Source organism: Phocoena phocoena, chromosome 8 (assembly GCF_963924675.1).
Source record: "Phocoena phocoena chromosome 8, mPhoPho1.1, whole genome shotgun sequence".
NCBI lineage: Eukaryota > Metazoa > Chordata > Mammalia > Artiodactyla > Phocoenidae > Phocoena > Phocoena phocoena.
In genome coordinates this window covers 65227250-65246625 of record NC_089226.1, presented here as the reverse complement: position 1 = coordinate 65246625, position 19376 = coordinate 65227250, and the positions used below count along the sequence as shown (strand labels likewise).

At 47.7% G+C, this 19376-nt stretch overlaps 1 protein-coding gene across 1 annotated transcript in view; it reads left to right on the top strand.

Annotated features, from left to right (window-relative positions):
• Positions 1-2092: 2092 nt before the first annotated feature.
• The window catches only part of IRAG1 (inositol 1,4,5-triphosphate receptor associated 1), a 115930-nt gene continuing 98646 nt past the window's right edge, over positions 2093-19376 (top strand). Inside the window, exon 1 of the mRNA XM_065881554.1 lies at positions 2093-2159. Coding sequence (XP_065737626.1) covers positions 2093-2159 — 67 coding nt within the window. The remainder of the gene's footprint in view (positions 2160-19376) is intronic.

Below are 19376 nucleotides of genomic sequence, written 5' to 3'. Positions count from 1 at the left end.
TATGGAGGTTCCTTAAAAAACTACAAATAGAACTACCATATGACCCAGCAATCCCACTACTGGGCATATACCCTGAGAAAACCATAGTTCAAAAAGAGTCATGTACCACAATGTTCATTGCAGCTCTATTTACAATAGTCAGGACATGGAAGCAACCTAAGTGTCCATCAACAGATGAATGGATGAAGAAGATGTGGCACATATATACAATGGCATATTACTCAGCCATAAAAAGAAATGAAATTGAGTTATTTGTAGTGAGGTGGATGGACCTAGAGACTGTCATACAGAGTGAAGTAAGTCAGAAAGAGAAAAACAAATACCGTATGCTAACACATATATATGGAATCTAAAAAAAAAAAAAAAAAGGTTCTGAAGAAACTAGGTCAGGACAGGAATAAAGACGCAGACGTAGAGAATGGACTTGAGGACACGGGGAGAGGGATGGGTAAGCTGGGACAAAATTAGAGAGTGACATGGACATATATACACTACCAAATGTAAAATAGCTAGTGGGAAGCAGCCGCACAGCACAGGGAGATCAGTTCGGTGCTTTGTGACCACCTAGAGGGGTGGGATTGGGAGGGTGGGAGGGAGACGCAAGAGGGAGGAGATATGGGGATATATGTATACGTATAGCTGATTCACTTTGTTATAAAGCAGAAACTAACACACCATTGTAAAGCAATTATACTCCAATAAAGATGTTAAAAAAATAATAAAAATAAAAAACATATTTTTTAATATAAGTACGTCTCGTGGACTTCCCTGGTGGTGGCAGTGGTTGGGAATCCACCTGTCAATGCAGGGGACACGGGTTCAAGCCCTGGTCCGGGAAGATCCCACATGCCACAGAGCAATTGAGCCCGTGTGCCACAACTACTGAGCCTGTGCTCTAGAGCCCGCGAGCCACGACTACTGAAGCCTGCACACCTAGAGCCCGTGCTCTGCAACAAGAGAAGCCACCGGAATGAGAAGCCCACGCCCTGAAGTGAAGAGTAGCCCCTGCTTGCCACGACTAGAGAAAGCCCACGCGCAGCAATGAAGACCCAACGCAGCCAAAAATAAATAAATAAATAAAAATAAGTATGTCTTGTGCAATATTTGGGACATACTTATACTAAAAGTAAGTGTTGTTTATCTGAAATTCAGATTTAAGTGAGTGTCCTGTATTTTATCTGACAACCCTACTCAGGGCTTCTCTGAGCTGCCTCTAACTGCAGAAGAGGGCTGGAGCCCACATGTGACTGGTTCAGGGCCCGCAGTGCCATGATCTTTCTCGAGGGTGTGCTGCACCCAAGGTGGTGAGGAGTGAGTCAGGGCAGGGTGTGGACTTCCAGGAGACAGGCAGCCCTTCCTCACCTGTGTCCAGGCAGGAAACTAATTTCTGTTGATCAGCAAGTTTGAGGTGCTGGCACTCTGCTAAGCCCTTCAATATTATCTCATTGAATCCTCCTGCAACCCTAGGAGTTAGGCACGTGTGATCACTATGATTCCCACTTTAGAGAGGAGGAGACTGCTGGGTCTCCATGAGGTTAAGAGCACAGGACTGTCAAGTGGAAGAGAAGGAATTGAAGCCCCGGGGCTGGTGCCAGGTCTGGGATTCGGTCATCTTCCAGGCCCTTCTCTCTGTTAATCCCAAGGGCTTAAGGTGGGGAGCAGCCTCCACCTCCGAATCCCTGGGACAGGAAATGTTCCCAGTTTCCCTGGCACTGGGCCAGGGTCTTGTCCGGGCTCACATGCTTGCTGGAGACTCCAGGCTGGGAGACAGATCTGCCGAGTTCCCCTGGTCCCCGTCTGGCCGGGACATGCCCAGCGGCATGAGCTGCCCGTGGGCACTGCCCTCCGCTGTGCCGGTGCCCGTGGGAGGGGCCCAGGACCAGCTGCTGCCTCTCAGGCCCAGCCTGCGCTGAGCCCCGGGGTGGCCTGGCCAGCTTCCCTGCCGTTAGCCCCCTGAGCCAGGCCAGAGGGGTCCCTGAGGAGCTCTGGGCTCTTAAGTCCCAGCCCCTCTCCGAGGAGGCGGGCAGCGGGGCTCGGCAGCCAGAGGCTTCTCAGCTCTGAGCTCTGGAGCCAGATGTAACATTGACCTTAAATGGTAAAAGCTCCCCAGAGTGAAGAGAGGCTGGCCGGAGGAGGAAAGGGGAATAACTCAGTTTTAGGTAAGTCGTTGCTATCTCCAAGAATAACCTGCCTCTTCAGCTGGGAGCAAGGGAACACTTCTCCTCCTTAAAGGTACAGGGTGCTGGGATGGGGGCGCCTGACTTTAACTTTCCAGGGGAGTTGGCTTGGTTGGATGGCATTTTAGCCGAGTATTTTTATTGTTGCTGTCATAATTTTCAAATAAGAAGTGAATCTTGCCCGTCCTAACTTAACTAAATTGTGCTCCTTTTGCTTGCTGTTGGAAAGCATGCGCAGGTTAGGGTGAAAATGTGGGTTCTGGCTGGGCGTCCGCAACCCCAGATTTCCTGTGGGCCCCTGTGGAGCAATAGAGGGTCCCCAGATTACATAAGCCAGCTGGTCAGGGCTTTCCCCACACCGCCTGCTACCCCTTCCCCACCCCTGCTCTGTGCTTACTTATGCCTCTCTCTGTCCCCCACTCCCACCCTGTGCCACCCGCCCCCTGTCCACCTTGGACCTTGTGCTGGCCCAGCCCTGTCTCCCCGCCTGACCTGACCCTGCTTCTGTCCCTGCACTTCCCATCCTGTTTTCTGGTCACAGCCCCTGTTTTTTGTCCCTGTCCCCATCTCTCCTGTCTCCAGCTTTGCCCCCGTGCTCCTTCCCTGCACCCTCAAGGGGTCGCCTGTGCCTTGCTTGTGCCCCTAGCCTGCACACCTCCAGGAGCTCGGAGTCAGAGCTATTCCTAGAGTGAGCGGCACTAGGGCTGCCTTTCTCCAAAGCAAAGGTCGGTGGAAGCCAGAAGCCAGAGAGGGGCGCAGTTGTCTGCTCCCTCCTGCCCAGTAAACGGCTGGAGATGCTCTGCAGATTGAGGAAATACAGTGCAGGATCTGGGACCCCTGGCTGGCGCTCCCACCTCCCAGAGCTTGGCAGCTGCTGCTTTTTTAACACTCACTCTTCAGACTGCTCTTTGAGGGTCTCAGGAGAAGTAAAGCAGCCCATGGGTCTCCTACAGGAAAAAGGAAGCAGCTTCCCAGGGCTGTTAGGCTGGGAGCACTAGGGAGCCAGACCTGCCAAGGGTTCTGTTGTCCCCACCAGGGGGCAGTGACGTGCTGGTGAGACAGGTGGACTCTGCACTGCCCCTCAGCCGTCCTCTCTGTGGCTTGGCAGTCAGCAGAGGGACTGTTTGATGGGGAGGAACAGAGGCCCTGATGGGTGGGGAGGAGAGATTTAGGAGCCCCCAGACTCTGCTCTTTGAGCTCTTTGAGGCAGGGGGACAGAGATAGAGAACTCAGTTCTCTTGTAGTAAAAGCAAAAGGAAGCAGGAGAGAAAATGGATATGAATTGACTTTGTGCCAGGGTCTGTGCTAGAACTGTTATTTAATTTAATCCCTGTGGTATAGGTGAGGACATTGTGGTTGAAAGAGGTAAAGCAATATGCTTAAGGGAACACAGTCTGTAGGTGATGAGCAGGGATTCCAACTCAGGCCAGCTTGGTCCAAAGTGGGCACTTCTGGTGTTAGATGCCACCCTGCCTCTAGTTAGTAACCAGGGTCTCGGGCAGTTATTGAGCATCACCGTCCAAATGATGGGAAAATCAAGAGGATTGCATTTGCCCCCATGAACCTTGGAGACCAGACTCTGAATTCAGGTGTCAGCCCAGGGCAGCCTCACTGGTTGAGATGCAGAGGCAACACTGACTCCGTGACCTTGGACACACCCTGCCTTCTCTGCGAGGGGGGCCTTCCCCATGGGAGAAGGAAAACAGGTCAGCCAGCCAGACAGAAAACCTCTCTGCTAATCGTCTACAGATGTAAAAAAAGAGTTAGAGAAAGCTGGGCTTAATCACCTCATTACTTTCTTCCCAGTACTTTTAAATTTATAATTCTTATTCAGAGTTTTTCCCTGGTAATAAAAGTAATGTGTATTCTTTGCTAAACTTTCTAGGAAAATTTAGAAATAAGTATAAGTAAGAAATTCAGAAATAAACATAAAGAAATAAAAGTTCCCTCTGGAATCCTATCACTCAGAGATAAATATTGTTAATATTATCGTGTGTTTCTTTCTTTATATTTCTCTATATTTTATAAAACTAGGGCCTTACCATGTGTGGTTTTGTAGTCTGATTAAAAAAAATTTTTTTAAGGGAATTCCCTGGCAGTCCAGTAGTTAGGACTCGGCACTCTCTGGCCTGGGTTCAATCCCTGGTAGGGGAACTAAGATCCTGCAAGCCGCGAGGTGCAGCCAAAAAAAAAATTCTTTTTTAAAGACTATTTTTTTAGAGCAGTTTTAAGTCACAGCAAAGTTGAGAGGAAGGTCTGCATAGAGATCTCCCAGATCCCCCTGGCTCCCACACATGCAGAGCCTCCCCCAACATAGCAGCCCGACGAGGGTGGCACATTTGTTACAACTGATGTGCCTACACTGACACATCATAATCACCCAAAGTCCGTGGTTTACCTTAGGGTTCACTCTTGGTGCTGTATATTCCATGGGTTTGGACAAATTGTATAATGACATGTATCCACCATTATAGTATCATACAGAGTATTTTCACTTCCCTAAAAAATCTTCTGTGCTCCATCTATTCATCCTTCCCCACCAACCCCTAACAATCACAGATCTTTTTACTGTCTCCGTAGTTTTGCCTTTTCCGGAATGTCATACAGTTGCAGACAAACACTATGTAGCCTTTTCAGACTGGCTTCTTTCACTTAGTAATATGCATTTAAGATTCTTCCATGTCTTTTCATGGGTTGATAGCTCATTTCTTTTTAGTGCTGAATAATATTCCATTATCTAGATGCACCACAGTTTATTTATCCATTCACCCACTAAAGGACATCTTAGTCTTTTTTTTCAATTTTTTAAAGACCAAAGTATAGTTGATGTGTAGTATTATGTAAGTTACAGGTATACAACATAGTGATTCACAATTTTTCAATACTCCATGTATAGTTATAAAATATTGCTATATTCCCTATGTTGTATGTTATATCCTCATAGCATATTTATTTTATACATAATAGTTTGTACCTCTTAATCTCCTATTCTTATCTTGCTCCTCCCCCTTCCCTTTCTCTGCTGGTGACCACTAGTTTGTTTTCTATATCTGTGAGTCTGGTTTTTTTTTGTTATATTCACTAGTTCATTTTATTTTTTAGATTTCATATATATGTGATATCATGCAGTATTTGTCTTTCTCTGTCTGACTTATTTCACTTAGCATAATGCTCTCCAGGTCCATCCATGTTGCTGCAAATGGCAAAATTTTGTTCTTTTTTATGGCTGAGTAGTAGTCTGCTTTTTGTGTGTGTGGTACGCGGGCCTCTCACTGTTGTGGGCTCTCCCGTTGCGGAGCACAGGCTCCGGACGCGCAGGCTCAGCAGCCATGGCTCACGGGCTCAGCCGCTCCACGGCATGTGGAATCTTCCCGGACCAGAGCACAAACCCGTGTCCCCTGCATCGGCAGGCAGACTCTCAACCACTGCGCCACCAGGGAAGCCCTAGTCTGCTTTTTTTTAACTGAACATTCTATCATGATTATTTTCTCATGTCATCAAAGATACTTCAAAACATGTTTTTTAAGGGTTGTATCCTACCAAATAATTTTAGCTGTGCAAAATTTAATCATCGTTCCTCTCGTTGGGCATTTGCAAATGTGGTTTTTCTTTGGGGCCTGTCTCAGTGGCACACACATGATGGCTTTTCTGTCCCTTTTGTGGAGTTTGGAAACTCTGTGCTCCCAGGTGGGCTTGTGCAGTACACCCCTAGAGTGTGGGCTTGTTCTGCAAGACGATATTAAGTGGGATACTGACTCAACTGGAAACACATGGACTCACATCGGAATTGCCTTTTAAGTTCTTTTCTGTCCATCTGAGTTAGCCCAGCAGTGCGGGTGCTGCAGGACTTTCAGTACTAAAACCAGACGTCAGGCAAAACCAGGCAAATCAGGGCAAGTTGTTCTCCCGGGTTTGAACCTAGTGTGCAGGTTTGAACAGGTGTGGTCAAAAGAGCACCAGCTCCAAGTTGGGAGGAGGGCTTGGCCTTGACCAACTCTTCCCTTGTGATCACAGTGGGAGCTGGCACCTGGAGCTTGAGGCAGCATCTTGCCCTGCTGGAGAGCGCAGGCCCTGGAGTGACCCTGCGACTCCACCACTGACCAGCTATATACCTTGAGCCACATCTAACCTCTCCAAGCCTCGGTTTCCTCTCCTGTGAAACAGAGATAATGATGGTGTCCACTTTGTAGGGTTAAATCCCTCAGCCTGGTGTCTGCTCTTAGCACCCAGTAAACATTAGGTATTATTATTTCTGGCCTCTGTCCGTCCCCCCTCAGAGATTCCATCAAGGACACTTCTGGACTGGTTGTGAGGCTCTGACTGACTGTAATTCTGGGTCCCAGTCTCACCTCCATTAATGCGCCAAGGGCAGTAGCAGACTTATGCTCTAGATGCCTGGCCATTGGTACCTGGTGAGGTCTTTAAGGAGGCTCAGTAAAAACACCTCTTTCCTCCACTGAAGTTCTCATGCTCGTCGAGAAGTCAGCATAATATCACCCTTATGACTGATAAAGTTAATAGGAGAATGTGGTTTCCATTCCATTCCAAAGGCAAGCAGGCTTTCTAATATTGAATTGAGCAGACTTAGCCCCCAGCCCTATGTAGTGCCCTCCAGGGGAGGCAGGCCCCTTTAAATCTTAGAGCCTGGAGGAGCAGAGCAGAACGTGTGTCCCAAGAGGAAGGGAAGAGGAAAGGGCTGACTCTTCATGTGAACACTTCTTGAACCCACCATCAGGCAGCCATTCCCCTGGGGCAGAGCCAGGAGTCTTACATTTTTGAGGCTCCTTCCACACGGAAGGAACAGTCAAGTATGGAGAAGAAGCATTATGCTTCTAACAGAACTGCAGTGATGGTCTGGCCCAAGTCATGTTGCTAAGCTGCAGGGCTGCCATGTGGTCCCAGGAGGGCAGACACCCCAGCACCTCTGCTTTCTGCCTGATGGAACGTCACCCCTTCTCCTCCCGAGATGCCTGAGAGGCACCTGTTTGAGGACAAGTGCTTCCCTGGACAAGATAAGCATCCAACTAGAAGTATCTGGTGTGATCTTTTTCTTTTTTTTAATGCAAGTTCCATTTAGGCAGCTCCAGTGAGGGAGCAAATGACCGTTCTCTCCTCTGGGATACTTCATATAGACAAGAGAAGAGAGGGAAGGAAACTACCTTTGTTTGGACATGCTGTACATGCCAGGCATCTTGTGTATAATAGCTCATTAAGTCTGTACTGTGGCCATATAAGGGACGTATTTATGAGCAACTGATTCAAGGAGGTTAGGCCACTTATCTAAGACCCTTAACTAGTAACCAGTAAGTGAAGAATGGGATGTCAAATCCAAAACTATCAGATCCCCAATCTGTAGCAATCCCCATCACTCTGTGGCTTATACACCAGGCCACAGTGCAGAGTGAGAATGTCCAGCCCTTGTCCCTGCTCCTACAGTTTGAGCCCAGGAGGCCCCCGCACTGCTCCTCAGAGCAGAGGCCCTGAGCTTTGGGGGCAGGAGTCTGGGGCAGCTGTTCCACTAGGCCAGCTCTACTTTGCATCTCTCTTTTCTCTCCTTTTAGCCTGTGACTGTCTTTATCAGGTCTCATAACCTTGTCCATGAACAAGACCCTTCTTCTGTTTAGTTGGAAAATACAAGTCTAGAACCGTGAACTTTTTATTGGCAGGAAATGCCATGTCCTACATTGTGAGTCTTGAGTCACTCTCTCTGACTCACCAAGGCTTGTGTTGGAAAAGTTCATAGATATGGCCATGGTCACCCAATCTGCCACAGAGGCAGCATGGAGTAGGTTGGGACCTCAGGTTCTCAAATCAAATGACCTGAATTCAAGTCCCAGCTCTGCAACTTACCGTGTGACTTTGGGGGAAATGATCTAACTTCTGTCTTACTTTTCTTAACCGTAAAATGAGGCTGATGGTGATAATGATATAACTTGATCAAAGAGCTGTTGTGAAGATGAATGGATTGATGTATCTACAGTACTTGTATGTGTATAAGTACTCAATAAATAATAACTGTTATTTAAGCTCAGATTAACATCAAGCACAGGTAACTATTTCGTGGCTCCAAATGGTCAGGTTTCCCTAAGGGCTGTCTTGCCATGATATTTTCAATTTGTTTGGGGATTAGTTCCCTGGTAAAAAGACTGTAATGTCCTCTGGACTTCTTAGCTAAGACATGTTTCCTGTTTCCCAGCTGAAACAGGAAACTGGTCCCTGATGGAAGGTGATGCTGATGAGGCTGAGTATTGTTAGGAGGAATCTAGATGGTGGATGCCAAGAGGACTCCCTAAGGAGCATGATCTTTGGGATATTCAGGGTCCTGGACCCATCTCTAAGCCTGGTCATTGGTTTGGAGTTGATTTTGTACATGGAGACTGACTCATGATAATCAAACTCACAAGAGACTGAAGTATGTAATTCTGAATGTCTGTGTGCTAATGTATGGGGAGGGGTTACCCTTTCCAGTGACCACAATGCCTGGGAGATGGAGATTTTGCTCAGAAGGTGGAAAGTTCCAAGGGTTATTTCATGTAGGCCATAAAGTGGCCTGATAGCCATCTCTGCCTATAACAGAGAGACTCCCTCAGAGCATAGGAGAGGTCTCTCCCCTGGGAACTTTAGGTAAGCATTTCTCTTTAGAGTTCGCTTTGTCTTCTGTAAAAAGATGGGATTTGTTGGAAGGTAGTTCAGAGAATCAAAGGAAGGAGTAGACCGTTAGGCTTCACTCCCCCAGGGCAGTGCTAGGGACCTGGCAGTAGAAACTTGCCAGTGTTTTCTCTAGAGCAGAGGGGTTCTCTAAAGCAAAGGGTTTTTGACGGTTCATCTCATCAATTAAAAAAAACTTTTAGTATGCATCTCTAATTTATGTGTATTTATTTTAAATTATATTCATGAGCTACTATATTAATGTGAGTTATTTTATAAAACATGTAAAATTAGAAATTTTAAAGGCTGAGAAAGAGAAAATGCTGTTTGAAAACCTTGCTTTGTTTTTAACAGTGCGAGCAGCTTTTCTTTGTTTTTTTGCTTTCCTTAAAAGAGTATTCTTTTTTTTTTTTTTTTTTTTTTTGCAGTACGCGGGCCTCTCACTGTTGTGGCCTCTCCTGTTGCGGAGCACAGGCTCCGGACACACAAGGCTCAGCAGCCATGGCTCACGGGCCCAGCCGCTCCGCGGCATGTGGGATCTTCCCAGACCGGGGCACGAACCCATGTCCCCTTCATCAGCAGGCGGACTCTCAACCACTGTGCCACCAGGGAAGCCCTAAAAGAGTATTCTTTAGTAAGAGAAATGTGATTAATTATGCCTCATTATATTTTAAGATCTCAGCACTTTGGAGAACCCCTGGCTTTAATGACTGTCATGGTTAAACCAGCCACTATACCAATCAGTCTCCCAGTAAGGAACCAAATCCAACTCAACTGGCTCAAGAGACTTTAACAAGGACTATTTATAGAGGTTTGGAAACCACAAGGGATGAGGCCCAAGTACACCCCGAAACTAGCAGCAGCAGGGAGCCGTCACCAGCCCTACCCAGGAGGGGCGAGAGAAGAAAATAATGGGATTGGAAGCCAGTGAAGAGCCGGGGAAGAGGGACCATCCAGGATGAGCTGTAATTAGGGAGGGATACAGCCACTGTCACAGATGTAGCATGGAAGAAAGGAGGGGGCAAGGAAGGAAATGCCCAACCTGTCTCTCCCCCCACCTCCTGCTGGCCCATTGGCCAAACTCAGCCAGCAAGCATGGAAGCCCAAGTGATGCATCCCATAGTTGTCATCTGGGCGCAGAGAATGGATCCTGGGGCAGGGCAGGGAGAGGGAGGCCAGGCAGAGGATAGCCAGCTCAGATAGCTGATGTGGAAGAAGGGTATCCTTACTTACTGAATTCTAAGTGAAATTTTCAATTTGATCCACCAGTTTGTAAAAACTTTTTTGAGAGTTGCTTGTGGTGTTAGTGGTAGTAATATCTTCACTCCACATTTTTTGCAGGAGGCTTTTAAGGCACTTGCGCATTTTATGGTGGTTGGCTTGGTTAAAACTAGATAAATATATTTCATGAATCCACTTGGGCATATTCAAGATATATCATACTTCACTGAAAGCAAATGACTACATGAGTGCGATGTCAGTCCCTTAGCATTGGAGAATTTCCCCTGTTCCCTCAGGACATCTCACAAACTGGTTGTGACAATGACCTTTCAACATTGAATGAAGGCACCATTGCAAGTCTACTTATTTAATACTAAGGAAGTAAAAATAAATAACAGTTTCCAACTGTCTTCCCATATTCTACTGGATCATCTTGCATATTCCCTGGGCATGCATACCCCACCCTGAAGACCACTGCAGTAGGGCTCAGCTCCTATCCTGACCAGGTTCCAGTGGTTCCTAGTCTCTGTCCAAGGTCTTGGGGGAGAGACCCCGATGGGCCCAGCTTGGTTGGGTCAGTACCAATCAGCCATGGTCAGGTGACAGGAACATGGGGTATCGATGTGGCCATGGGGAGCCATCCCTTGTTTATAGGGGTTCCTTTTAGAGAAGGGGAAATTGCTGAAAGCTAAAGTCTCTCCAAAAGATCTCGTCACATGCTTATAATTGTCTTCCTGTCCTGCCTTCTGGAGATCCTGGTCAAGCCTCCCATCTCTTCAGCCACATTTACAGACATTTTCTTGGGTTACTTCCATAGATGACTAATCATATCCCTTGCATGTGGTTTTTCACATGGCTGTACTTCAGATGGCAGCCTTGTTTCCCTGCTGTTGTCCCCATGTACAGCCAACATTCCCAACAATTCTGGGGTTCACAGGACCTTACACTGGTTGAGACAGACTCTTTCTCTGGTTAACTGGGTTCAGCAGAGAAAGATGGGTGTGTTGATTACCTCAAGGATGTGGCACATTTAGATCCAGAAACACTTGCAAGTTGTCCCTCTCTCATGACTCCTACAGTCTGTAAACCACAGAGGTTGCATAGGCACAGGAACAAAGAAAGCCTGACTTTTCAGAGTCCTGGACGGGGAGGTTCAACTTGCTGAAATCCCCAGGAGCTTGTTTCACTTGACAATAACAAGAGTAATAATAATGTACTTATTTCTATCACATCTATCATTTATTGAGCACCAGCTACATAGTGTGTTAAATGCTTTACATACATTATCGCATATTTCTGCAACGCCTTGTAAGATCGGTAATAATAATATCTATATTTTACTGACGAGAAATCGAGGTTTTCTAAGGTTCACTAGTTCACTCGGGTTTACACAGTGGAAAGTGGCAAGGTCAAGGCTAGGTTGCCCTTGATGCAAAACACACACAGCCCATCAACAGATAGAATCTCACACTTGGAACTATCAGGCCAGGAGGAGATAGTCGCTGGGCCAGTAAGATTTTTCAAAAGGTTAGATCATTTTGGGTTTATCGAGAAGTATTAAGGGAGGCTAGAACCATGGCAGGTTTAAGGTGGTTCTTGGTAGATAGTGAGTGAATAACAGAATGAACCCTCCCAGGTCTGAAAACAGTAAAAGCTTTCCAATATCCACCCCTGGTGCTGAAATGAAGATAGCATATAAGCAGTGGTCCCAGGTCCTAGGCTTGGCTCTGCTTCCAACTCATTTTGTGCCCTTGAGCACAAAGGTCCCTTTTGAGGCCTTGGTTTCCTCATCTGTGAACAGTTCACTCTCCAAGGCCCAATGGTTCACCCCAGTGATTGCATGATTGAGGCCAACCCAGAGCAATAATTGTGTCAGATGCTGCATCTGTGACAAAGGAGGATCGCAGATGTGTTAGAAGGGTCAGCTGTTATTGTCCATTCTCTAAAAGCCCATGCAGTGCTTTTGGGGACAGTCAGAACTGGCATCAGGTCCAAAGTAAATGGATGGCTGTGTTTTTAAGAAAACATTTACTGCTAAAGGGACTGCTTATTCATTCTCTTTTTGTTAACAAGGCATTTGACTCATGCTTTGGACAGTTGCTGCTCTGATCACTGTCGCTAACAAAAGCAGCCTCTGGAACTTGGTCCCTCTTCCCTTACACTATGGGGCCAGCTGCTCCCAGCCCTCCATCTCTAGGAGCACATGAGTGTGTCCTATGGGGTGGGGATCGGGGACAAAAAGACCGGAAGTCCCTTGGAAGGGATTTGGGGCACCAGAATTTGGGGGCCTCTAAGAGGCATTGGGTACCCCTCAGAGCTCCCTACATGGAGATCTGGAGAACTGAGGAGACTCAGAAAAATGGTATAAGCAACTAACTACATCTTGAGGACTAAATCTAATGCAAGTTGAAATGCGCATCTCCATCCTATAGCCAGAAATTCTAGAAGAGACCATCCTATATGGAATATATAGCCAGCACTAAGTGAGTATGTGAATGCCAAGAGCTCCTGGATGACCCTGGCTGACAAAACTGTTCTCTGTTGCCCAGTAGCACGTTCTCGTTCTGTATCTCATGTGATCCTCCCAGAGGACCATGGAGCCATGTGATCTGTGTCACCTTTCATGAATTCTTCAGATTTCACAGTCTTATGTACTACAGATATCATAGCTCCTTCCATTGCCCCCACCCCTGCCCCCAGGGCCACAGTAGGATTTTGGTGGGCTCTAGGCTTTTTTTTTTTTTTTTACTTTTTGGCTGTGCCACACGGCATGCGGGATCTTAGTTCCCTGACTAGGGATCGAAGGATCGAACCCACACCCCCTGCAGTGGAAGCGCGGTGTCTCAACCACTGGACTGCCAGGGAAGTCCCTGGCCCCTAGGCATTTTTGACTTCATGAGCCCCTTCTTGCTTATGAAATTTATAACTCTGTTGGTGTAAAGATAAATATATTAATGTTATCTATTAAAACATTTTTTTACCTAAAAGTTCATTTTTTTCCCTTCTGACTCTTAAAAGCAATTAAAACATTTTAATGGGCACTAGGCGCTGTTCCTACCCGACATAATGGATGAGTCAGCCCTGGCCCCTCACCTTACTGTTCAGAGCATGGTCTAGGGACGAGCAGCAACAGCATCAGCTGGGAGCTTGTTAGAAATGCAGACTCTCAAGTGACGCCTCAGAACTACTGAAGCAGAATCTGCAGCTTAACAAGACCCGCAGGTAATTCGTGTGTGTGTTCTAGCCTGCGACATGCTGTCTACCACACTGTCTCGTGGCACCGCTGGGGATATCTGAATCAGGCCACACTGTTACCCCAAATTACAGCAAGAAGTTCAGGAACAGAAAATCCTATGTGGAAGATAACATCTAGCGTTAAATGGCTGTGTAAATGCCAAGAATTCCTGGATGGCCCTGTGTGCCAAAGGTGTCCTCCTCTGTTACCCAACTGATGTTCTCCCTCCTCTTCCCCTCCCCTGCCCCCATACACACACACACACACACACACACATATACACTCAGTGGAGAAGTCAGTCCCGGGCGAGGGGTCTGACCTCTTTTGCTTCTGAGTTGGTCCTTCCAGTTTCTCTGGGAAGCACCTGGCCTCCAGAGCCATCTCAACAGAGGTAGAGGCAGATGTAGGAGGCACAGCCCTAAGTTCCTCTACTCAGAGGTGACACCCAGTCTCTTGGGCAGAGCTAGTTATACGGCCCCAGTCAACTGCAAGGGAGGCTGGGAAATGCAGGGGAACACAGGAGTATTCAGGGAGCACTAACCATCTCTGCCCCAAGTGGAGAATCAGTGAGACAAGTAACAGCTACTGCAGGGCCTGAGGCCTCCCAGAGGCAAGACATTAAGAAACCGGGATGTGAACAACTAGAGACTCAGAGTTTGCAGAGAAGTCTTTTAAAAGCTGAGAGAATTAGCTCAGAGACAAATGCCTGCCCTCCCCCAAGGTCTTACTCTTCCAGTAAGGGGGAGGGGAGAATCAACTGGGCAACAGAGAATGGTTTTGGCAGCCAAGGTCATCCAGGAGTTCTAGGCATCCATGGACCCACTTACTGCTGGCTATATATACCATATAGGATGGTCTCTCCTAGAACTTGTTGCTACAAGATGGAGACTTAGTCCCCAAGATGCACACTTAAAGCAGCTAAGATTTTAGGTCGGTTGCAGCAGCTACTGTAAATTACCCTAATTCACTACCCAAGCACCCTTGTCATAGACCCCTCTCCCATTTCCCCAGAAGGAAAGTGACAACGTGTCACTCATGCTGTCCTCTCCTTGTGGCTTGACCATCCAGCCTGTGCCTGCCTAGTGCTCTAACCCCACCTGCTCTGTGCCTTGCCCCTGGATTAGAGGCTTACTACGTTCTATGTTATAGGGAAGGAAACTTGAGATCCCACTGGAAAATAAGTAAGGAGAGTGCAGAATCTTGGTCTTCTGACTATTACGTGCCTGTCTGTGAGGGAGAAAAAAATGAAGTAGAAATAAAAGGAGGCTTTCACAGGCATCAAGGATAGGAAGGGTTATTCCTAGGGAGTCACAGCTGTCTTTTAAATGGCTTTGCACCATCTTCATTAAGAGGTTTTATAATATCAGAGGCCACTGTTGGCCTGGGGGCGAGGCTCGAGAAGGATTGAAAATGCCAGCTAACATCTAGTGAACGCTGACTATGTGCTGAACATTATTCTAAGAAGCTTATGTGTAGAATATAATTTACATTGTTATCATCATCCATGTTTTACAAATGAGGAAACTGAGGCACAGATAGATTAAAATAACTTGCCCGTGATCACACAGCTACTATGCACAGGGCTGAGATGTGATCCCAGGTAGCTTGGCTCCAGAGCCCACATCACAACCACCATGCTCCCTGAGCTCTGGATACCCACTAATTAGAGGGCTTGGGGGCATCTCTGACCAGTACTTTGAGGAGGACACATTGAGCTACTCCTTGAAAAAGGAGTCATTCCATAGTCATTCCATTTGACATTCCGTAGTCAAATAAGTCTAGGAAACTATCTATACTTTCTCTCCCTCTCGGAGATTTATCCTGCATCTTTGCTTCTTAAGGGCTGAGAAGGCCTACAGGACAGAAACCTGCCTCATGCTGTCATCTGCAAGTGTATCAAAATGTGAAACCTTATTTTCAGAGCTCATAGCATCACCCAGAATGAGGGTTGCAGAGGACATACTTTGGGAGAAGCTGGTTAGGGACATTTGTGCTTGAGTGGATGCGGCATCTAGAAAGCCCTCACCCCTTGCAGGACTGCCAAGGCAGGCTCTAAGGGGGCCAGGTCAGCTCCAAAAGCTGGGAGGCAGACGGTGGCCAGAGTGGGGACAGCACGGGCTCTTACTGGTTTCCAGTCCTGCCTGGTCACCCTCAGCTCTGTTGCTCTGGAGGAGTCGCCACAGGGCACTGGGTCTCAGTCTCCTCACCTGCAAAATAACATCTTCCTTCTAGTGCAGTCAGGGGATTGAGTGAGCAGATGTTCCTACAGCGTCAGGGACAATGGTATGCTCTGATGAATAGTGAATGTTGTCATTCTGTTGTCTAGTATTCTGTACAGTCTTCTAGGTGGTTCCACATGGAACTAGGATATGAGGGTTGGAAGCTTCCAAGGAGTAGGCTGGGCCAATTCCACCCCGTCAGGCTGGAGGTCGTTGTGCCTCTTTTCTGCTCCAAAGAGGTCAGGGGACTCCCCAGTCCAAGAGAGAGTTTCCTCCTGAGAAGGGGAAGGGGATGCTCTCGGGTTGGACGAAGGAATAGGCAGGAAATGTTAAGAGCTGAGGTTGAGCTGTGGGACACACTCAGATTTAGCTTCAGATCAACATCAAAAGGGAGCATTATCCCAGGACTCCAGCAGGTCCCAGAAGATCCAGAAAAGGCACAAGTTGGTCTCCCTGCTACAGGCAGAATCCGCCCCAGGAAAAACGTTCTGATTCTAAATGAGGTGCCAACTGGCAGAGCGTGTGAAGTCTGCGCCAGCACTAAGTCACCTAGCAAGGCGCATGTCTAGACAATGAGGGACCTGAGAATACATTTCAGAAGGCGATTATTTTTAAAAAGGCCTTGGACAGAGAGGGCCACTGTGGTTGTGTGGAAAGGGTGCTGGGCTGGGAGTCAACTTCAGCTGGGCCCCTGATGGCTGTGACCTTGTCAAGTCACGCCACCCCATGGGAACTCAGCCTCTTCATCTGAAAACAGGCATAATAGTATCTACCCTGTAGTATTTCTGTGAGGGACAAATTAAATAGTGGATCTTAAGTAGCTTAGAAGATAGAAAGCTCTAAATAGCAAGAGGTTAATATTAAAAACTAGGAACACCCTTTAAGGATTGCCATCAGGAGACAACCATCAAGATGAAGTAGCTTCCTTCTAAAAAGCTGATGGGGCTTCCCTGGTGGCGCAGTGGTTGGGAGTCCACCTGCCGATGCAGGGGGCGCGGGTTCGTGCACCGGTCCAGGAGGATTCCACGTGCCGTGGAGCGGCTGGGCCTGTGAGCCATGGCTGCTGAGCCCGGGCGTCCAGAGCCTGTGCTCCGAAGCGGGAGAGGCCACAGCAGTGAGAGGCCTGCGTACCGAAAAAAAAAAAAAAAAAAAAAAAAGCTGATGGACTCTCCCAAGGTGAAGTCAGCCAAGCAGATCTAGGATGTTAGTGAAGATTAAAGACGACAAGTGTAAGAGGCTTCCCAGTAGATGCAGAATTACTATCTGACCCAGCAGTTTCACTCCTAGGTATATACCTAAGAGACTTGAAAACAGGTGTTCAAACAAAAACGTGTGCAATAATGTTTATAGCAGTACTGTTCACAATAGCCAAAGGGTGGAAACAGCCTAATATCCATCAGCTGATGAATAGATAAACAAAATGTGATATATCCATGCAATGGAGTATTATTCAGTCATTAGAAAGAATGAAGTACTAATACATGCTACAGCCTGGATGAATATTGGAGACATGAGGCTAAGTGAAAGAAGCCAGACACAAAGGCCACATACTGTATAACTCCATTTGTGTGAGATACCCAGCATAGGCAAATCCGCACAGACAGAAAGCAGATTAGTGCTTGACCGGGCCTGGGAGGAGGGAAGGAATGGGAAGTGAATGCCTGATGGGTATGTTTCTGTTTGGGGTGGTGAAAAAGTTCTGGAACTAGGTCGTGATGATAGGCGCACAGCATTAATGCCACTGAACTGTACACGTTAAAATGGTTTAAACTGTACAATTTATGCTATGTGTATTTTACCACAATTAAAAAAAAATTCCTGGTGAAGAGGAAATGTGACCCCAAGGCTAGATTCCCCTCTCCTGGAGTTCAGTTGAGGGGAGGGGTAGGGGCTTCAGAGCTTGTTGGCTGGAAGCTGAGGTCTCGTGTCAGCAAATTTACCAGGGGCCTGTGGCAGGCAATCCTTGTGTGAGGGCCCCAGGGGGCTCCAGAATTGAGGACGACATGCTTCCTGCTCTCAAAATGTATATACATTATTCTCACTTAAGGACAGACTGACAAGTACTATAGATGACAAGGGATTAAGTGCAGGGCAGTGGGACATTCATTCTGCCCTGGCCATCTGTGCAGGCTTCTCGGAAGAGAAGATAGTTGAGGAGGTGGAGTCTTGGCAGGTTGGTAAGGAGGGGAAGGGCTTCCAGGGAAAGGCATGTGGTGGGTACGCGGTGGGGGGATGTTTCTGAGTGGGGAACACGTTGCTGCGAATCAGGCGCGGTATCTGCAGAGTCGGGGGATGGGGGAGAGGGTCCTGAGAGAGATACGCTCCAAAGACAATTAGGTCAGCTTGTGGAGGGCTTTGGAGATGGAGCTGGGAAAGTGGGGACTTGCTCTCCAGGCCGGGGGGAGCCAAGGAGTCCTCTAAGTGAGGAGTAACATGACTAAGCCCGTGTTCGAGAATGATCAGTGTGGAGGAAGATGGCCTGAAGACAAGGAGGCTGAGGACGGGAAGGTGGGCTGTGGCCTCATCTCTGCAGGGCTCAAGGAGGCCCCCTTCCTCCCCACAACATCCCCGCCCCAAGAAATGACAGCAGGAAGGGTAAACCAAACCTGGTGAGCTTTGCATTAGCCAAGATTCTTGTTTGCATGGAACAGAAACTCATTCAAATTAGATTAGGCAAGAACCAGAATTTTCTGGGTCTCATAACTGAGAGGTCTAGGGCAGTTCCAGAAATAGCTGGATCCATGGGGCTTGTTCCCTCTATCTCTCAACTGTCCTTGGGTTCAGATCTCTCCTTAGGCAGCCTTTGCCTCTCGGCAGCACTGTGGCACACACAGGTCCTGGCTTACAGCCTCCTCTCAGAACCCCCAGCAGCAAGAACTCCCCCAGTCATTCCAACGAAAGTCACCAAATTGAATTTATTGGCCCATTCTTAGTATCGTGTTCATCCCTTGGTGAATCACCAGGGCCAGGGGTGTTCTGATTGGCCAGGCCTGACCCCACCCACCCCAAGCACGGGGATGAGGAGATGCTGCTGTTACCAGAAGAGGGGGGACTTTCTGCTAAAGGGGCATAAATTGTAGCTGTCTCCCCAAAGCATCAACCCTGTGCCAAGCCATTTACATATCTCATTTCATCCTCTCAGCCATCCTGAGATGGAATCAGTTACCTCCCTTTTACAGAGGAGGAAACTGACTCATAAGCTAACTTGTCCTCCCTCCCCACCCCAGCCCCAGCACTTTCTCTCTTCTGTGCTGCATGGCATCTCTTAGGGACGCCAAGTACAGCCACTAAGGAGGGTGACCCCTAAGGAAATGAGAACTAAAGCGCATGATCTTTAAGCTGAGAGACACTCAAACTGCATTCAGTCAGACAGCTCATGCGGGTGTTGGAGATCCTGGCCACTTAGCTGTTGGAAGATTGGAGGTCAGTCCAGTTGTTGGAGATGCTCCTTCTCTGCATCACTCCTGTCCCGTGAGCAAGACAGCTGGGAATCACTGTTGATCGGGAGGTGGGAGAGTGGCGGGGGTGTGCATCTCTAGACATGGAGTACAACCCAGTGGTGATGCAAAAGCCTTCACTGCAGACAACTTCACGAACACCATAGCTTCCCTGCCCTTAGCAAGACATCGCAGAAGAGGGTGATGGGGCATTTGTCAGGGAAGAGGGAGTAAAGGGCATTCACGCACAGAGCACAGGATGTACAAAGGAACTGAGGCATGCTTGGCGTGACAAGTCTTCATGATGATAAAATTCTCTGGGAACCCAGAATAATTTTATCAGGGAGAGACAGGCTGCCATGGAAACGGCTTCCTGTGGCATCAGCACCAGGCTAGAAAGAAGCTCAGGCTTCCCCAGGTGATTCTGCTTCCCTAGTCT